This window comes from Furipterus horrens, unplaced genomic scaffold (assembly GCF_987537825.1).
Source record: "Furipterus horrens unplaced genomic scaffold, mFurHor1.1.pri manual_scaffold_8, whole genome shotgun sequence".
NCBI classification, from domain to species: Eukaryota; Metazoa; Chordata; class Mammalia; order Chiroptera; family Furipteridae; genus Furipterus; species Furipterus horrens.
Window position 1 is genome coordinate 62,719,355 of NW_028327178.1, and position 5,604 is coordinate 62,724,958.

Consider the following 5,604-nt stretch of genomic DNA (forward strand, 5'->3'; position numbering starts at 1 on the left):
GCATATGCTGAACCTCAAAGGCAGCAGAGAGAATTGAGTGAATAGCCCCCAGTCGGAAGAAAGCACAGCTGGAGGACGAATGCACTCTGGGTTGCTACCTACCCTGCCAGTTCATGATATGGACATAGGCTGGTCTGTAGCTGGCTGCTTTGGTCTCTAGTATGTTGTAGCCATCAGCTAATGGCTGGAAAAGCCATCTGCTAATGGCTGGGGCACTTTATGGAGGTATCTTAGATTGCTCAGACCACTGAGTGAGAGGGACTCCTCAATGCTCACCTCATCTTCCTGAGTCTCCCTTTAACAGGTAAAGCAACAGCATTGCTTTGAGATGATCAGTTCTTTATTCATATTTATAACTTTCATCACCCATGAAAGGTCTAGATGCTTAATAGCAGACTTGGTCCCTTTGTTCAGTGCTGTAACTGTTCAGATGAAAGGACAGATCTCTGGACTTTTATCATCGACCTGGAACCATGGAGTAATCAGGTGCAGACCACTGGGTAATTGGGTTGAGAACCCAAAACATTCCCATTGGAAGACTCAGTCCCATATGTTTAGGCTCTGAATTCAGGTGCACAGCATCAGTAAAATTAAGTGTAGAAGGGAATGCAAAGTATTTAACTGTGCGACAGTCATTCTTCCATCCCAGCTACTCCGTAATGAACCCATAAGCACTTCATTCTGCTTGCTGGGAGATACTACTTCAAGTGACAGCAGCTGAAGTATTGCTGAGAGCCAGAAGTCAGTGACAATGGAGAATGAGCACCTTGAACTTCTTGAGCCAGGGAATGACCCAGACTTCAAAGTAGCAACTGAGAGTCTGAAACAGAGAAGGACACCCTAAGAATCGTGCTACCTGTCACAAAGGCTACCCTCCCTAGTGAGGTTGCCCACTCACTACACAGTTTCCAGTGCTGCTGCCTGTGGGCTGTGCCTGTGTTTGTGCATGTGTGTGTACATGTGTGTGCGTGGGCATGCATGCATGCATTTTCCTTACTGAGGAGTAATATCCTTGCACTGAAATTGTATTTAAAATGATTTCAAACCTACAAAAAAGTTGAAAGAATTAAAGAGTTTATACTCTTTGTCTATATTATGAATTAAATTTTGCCACACTTGCTTTCTCCCTCTGTGTGTATATACATTTTTGAATTATTTTAAAGTTCTCTTTTTACTCTAACCTGCCTTCGAGTGTAGATTTTCTCTCTGGCAGGGGGAGTCTCCTTTCCATGTCTGTTGGGTCTTGTCAGACGCTGGGAGGCCTGACCTCAGGAATGAGATCTGGAACTGTGGGGCCAGAGAAGGAATGAAGGAGTTTTTGCCAAAGCCCTGGAGAGTGGGTGGGTGGGCTAGAAAAGCAGTGAGGGGTGTGAGGAGGTGACACCCCTTTGTTTTACCTGCTTTAAGGTGTGGTTGGTCTGGAAGTCACAGCTGTCCAGACTGGGGTGCTTGGTTTTCTTGCAAGTAGTTCTGCCAATTTGCACATCCAGCATGTATTTCAGGCCTTTCACTATCTAAAAAGAGCAGAGAGCACGGCCTGGTTCAGGTCAGCAAGAGGTGGCTTGAAGACAGGTAGTGAGTATACCCTGATGGGACCTGTCCATGTCCTGAAAGGGGGTGAGTGGTGGAGAGGGAATGTGGAAATTATATTAACCTCTGTGGGAAGAAAGCCTGTAACTGGACCCCAGACCCCTCCCTGTTCTCTCCTGTATTCACTCATCTTCTCATTCCTGCTCAGGATTTAGCTGTTGGTCCTGGGGGCAAAACATGTACCCTGTGTCCTGTCTTAGGACATCTCCTTTCTGCCTAGGACTTCCCATCAGGCATTAGGAGGGTGGCAGACTAGGGTTGCCCTGGGCTTCCTCTGGCTCCAGGGCAAAGATGAAGTCTGCCTCCATCCCCCATGCCCTGACCATTCACTGTTGCCTGCCTTGTGTGGACTTTACATGGGATGTATCTGTGTATCTGCTGGTTCCCCTCACCATGCCTGGCAACAGTGTGGGTATTTCATTTTTCAGTTTCAAAATAACCCATTTTCACTTGGATGTGGCAACAACTTGGTTCATTCCCCTCGTTTGTGGTCTCAGAGGAGTTGGAGAAAAAGCCCTTTATTTTCAGTCTCAGCCCCACCAACTACCAAGTGAAATAAAGTCCCCAACATCACTGAGGGATAATGTACCCCTCCCTCCAAAGGCACTGGGCACAGGGCATCTTGTACTTGTAGTGTTCCTGCAGGAGGCCACAGCCTTATGCAGTCCATGGCGCTGGGTCCTTGGAGTGATGACACGTGGGCTGTTTCCATGGAGAACCTAATAAAAAGCCTTCCCCACGCCAGACAGCTTGCTACATGACACTTTTCTAATCAATAAAAATACAGTGCTCTCAAAAAAGATTCGCAAAAGCCAAAAAGAATGAAGAACATTATAAAAACCACTTAAAATTCTGTGATGCAAAGGGAACCAACCATTAATAGTGTGTAAAAACTGTCAGTATCTTTCCTCCTTCCCTCAACACCACACATCCCTGGAAGTGTAGATTTTGTCCAAAGCCAGTTTCCCACATCTGGGAACTTCCTTTTGAGTGGCTGTACAGTATCCCTGGTTCTAACAGAGGCAGGGACTACCAGGGAGCCACGTTCTGATTGTGCCTTGTCAGCATTCTGCATCCCTTATCCCAGACTGGCCCTGTGTTCTCAGGTTACAGATGAACAACACCTGGCTTTGCCCTGTGGGGTTGCCTCTAGGAGGGAGAGTGCTGAACCATCTGTGTGAGAACTTCACAGGGTATGACATTCAGGTAAGACTGGAGGAAGAGGAGTACATCTTGAGCAAAGCTCTGATGTGAAAGAACAAGTCCCAGGATGGGAATGTCAAGAGGTCCTTTGGGGCTGTGGTTCTGTTAAGGCGGTCAGGCAGGGGCACCTCTGGCAGGTGATGCAATAGGGTCCTCTGAGAGGGCAACATCCTCACTAATTTCATTCCTGTCGCCTAGCTTCTAGTTTCTCCCCACCCACAGCCTTCAGCATGCCCACCTCTGGTCCCAGTTCCACTCCTGCCCTCCTCGGCTGCTCCTGGAAGCCCCACCCAGGAGACGTTGGTTTTTGTAAGAGGTAGCTCCAGGATTTTTTGCTCAACTCTGTTTACACTGGTTTGACCTACTTGTGGGTCATCTGTGACTGCTACTGTCAGCATCTGGGCCTGGTCTATGTTCTTGATGGCCAGAGTACTAGATGGGGGGGCCTCCGGTAGGAGAGGAGCCTCTGCAGCCTGGCCTCCTAGCCCTGAGATGCTGGGCACCAGAACCCAGACCCTCACCTGGACCAGAGCTCTGATGACATGGGACTCCTTGAACAAGAAGATGTCATTTGTGCAGTTGTTGAACCTTTCAACACTATGTCTGGCTGCTTTGAGGACTCCTGGGTCATTGGTCTTGATTATTTCGGGAAATCCTGGCTTCACATCTGAGTTAAAGATCTGGGAACAAAAATCTGAAAGAGAAATATCAGGTTGGTGCAAAAGTAACGTCTGACTTTTTTAAAAGAAAGTTTTAGATAGTATTTATTAAATTTGTGCCTCTTTTAATTTTTTGATGTCACAGTGACTAATTTATACCTTTTTTTTTCAGACTATTGAAGTATTGTTCATAATCGTCCACAATATTTGCGCCCATGTTTGTCCCATCTAAAAACAACATTAGAAATGTTTTACTCTATGAGTTTCATAAAGGTGCCAATGCAAGTACAGCAGCAAGGTCTATTCAGATTGCTTAAGGGGATGATGCAGTGACTGAAAGAAGTGGCAGGAAGTGGTTTTCCCATTTCTAAAGTGGGGATTTCAGTTTGAAAAATGAGCCAAAAGAGGGTCATCCAAAAAAACTTGATTCTGAAGTGTTGGAAGCTGTTGTCACAGAAAACCCCACCATTACCTCTAGGGAACTTGCAGAACAATGTAATGTAGCCCATACAACCGTGCTGTGCCAACTGAAAAGGATCGGAAGGGTTTCAGTAGTTGGAAAATGGGCCGCACACAAACCGCCTCCAGAGAATCTGTAACAGCGTGTTGCTTGTTGTGAATCATTGCTTTCACAACACCTTCAGGCACCATTTTTAAGCAGGCTTGTTACAGGTGCTGAGAAGTGGATCCTTTACCATAACATTAAATGCCGCTGATTGTGGATCAGTCAAGGGGGAAGAGTTCGACAACCAAGAGGAGGACTTCATCCAAAGAAGATCATGTTGAGTGTACGATGGGATATGGAAGGAATTGTCCATTATGAACTGTTAGACAACAATCAAACGATTACTGGTAATCTTTACTGTGAACAACTTTGTCGTTTGAAAGCAGCTTTGAACCAAAAGCGACCCTCCTTTGTTAACAGAAAGGGTGTCATCTTCCATCATGATAATGCTCATCCTCACACAGTTCCACTCACCAAAAATTTCTTGAAAGAACTTGGTTGAGAAATACTGCTTCATCCTGCATATTCTCCTGACCTTGCTCCTTCTGATTACCACTTGTTTCGGGGACTACAGAACCATTTTGATGGTCTTAGGTTGACATCAAGAGAAGAGGTTGAAAATGAGTTGGATTCATATTTTGCTTTAAAACCTAAAGAATTTTACAAGTGTGGCAGTTATAAGCTAGTTGACAGATGGAATGAGGTCCTAGAAAGCAAAGGAGGTTATGTTAACGAATAAGTATTTTTATAATTATGGGCTATTTCATTTTTAAAATAGACCTCGAAATTGGGCATTATTTTTGCACCAACCTTATAGAACCAGACAAAAAAAACATTTCTGTTAGTGGGGACCTTAGAACCAGTGTCACGCTTCACACCTTGGTACTTAGTTCTCATCTCTGCTCCCAGTGTGGACCTTAGCCTGTCAAGCTCCTCCCTTATCTGCCCTCCTCTCACTGGTCCATCCTCCTTTCATCCATTCACCCTCCACTCTCCTGTCCCCCCTCTAGCCCATCTAGCCTTCACCACATGCAATTCTTGTGCGTTCCCATGGTTGCCTGTACTGAAAGCTGAGGACGAGGAGAGGTGGCTGGTGCAATGATAGAGCAGGTATAGTTTCTGTCCTCCTTCCCTGCCCACACAGCCTCCTTCAGAACCCAAGGCTGTTTCCAGTGTTAAAGAAAACCTGAACATGTCTAAAGCAGCCTCAGGGTGTTAGGAGATGTTGCTCCAGTTGGCCTTCTGGCCCTGATCCCTCAGCTTGTCCCCAACAAGTGGACCATGAGGAAGTGCCCGAAGGCTGGTTCTGCCTTCTCACTTGTTAAGGAGGATGCTGTTATCCTCTCCCTCAGGGACACTTGATAGAACTTACCCAGCTTCCAGGCCATGCTCCCAGGGGCTCCCATCCCCCAGGCAGCACCATAGCACCTGGTACTCTTTACATCATGCTACTTTCACGCTGCTTCCTTATGCACTGTTTTGGGTACAAGTTTGAGGACAGGGCCAGGCCTGGATGATTTAATTCCACACAGCTCCTCTATGGAACTGGCATGTGGTGGAAGGAGGGTGGCCTGGATTTCTTCTATCCACGGTCTTCCTGTCCTGAGGAGACCCATATTTGGATTAAAGATGATGGAAGCAACATGA

General features: G+C 46.3%; 1 protein-coding gene across 1 annotated transcript; it reads right to left on the reverse strand.

Annotated features, from left to right (window-relative positions):
* Positions 1 to 737: 737 nt before the first annotated feature.
* Positions 738 to 5,345, reverse strand: CST7 (cystatin F). The gene is made up of 5 exons (XM_090285015.1): positions 5,330 to 5,345; positions 3,315 to 3,487; positions 1,398 to 1,514; positions 1,182 to 1,287; positions 738 to 820 (listed from the first exon to the last, which is right to left on the reverse strand). Exons 1-5 carry the CDS (start codon positions 5,343 to 5,345, stop codon positions 801 to 803), a joined length of 432 nt encoding a protein of 143 aa, XP_090141141.1. The 3' UTR covers positions 738 to 800.
* Positions 5,346 to 5,604: the final 259 nt, after the last annotated feature.

Excerpts from the sequence above, each read along its gene's own strand:
- CST7 (XM_090285015.1), bottom strand. Across the intron at positions 1,288-1,397 it reads CCAACCACACCTTAAAGCAG|TTCCAGATCTCATTCCTGAG; the intron begins GTAAAACAAAGG and ends CTGGCCCCACAG. Across the intron at positions 821-1,181 it reads AAATCTACACTCGAAGGCAG|ACTCTCAGTTGCTACTTTGA; the intron begins GTTAGAGTAAAA and ends TCTCTGTTTCAG.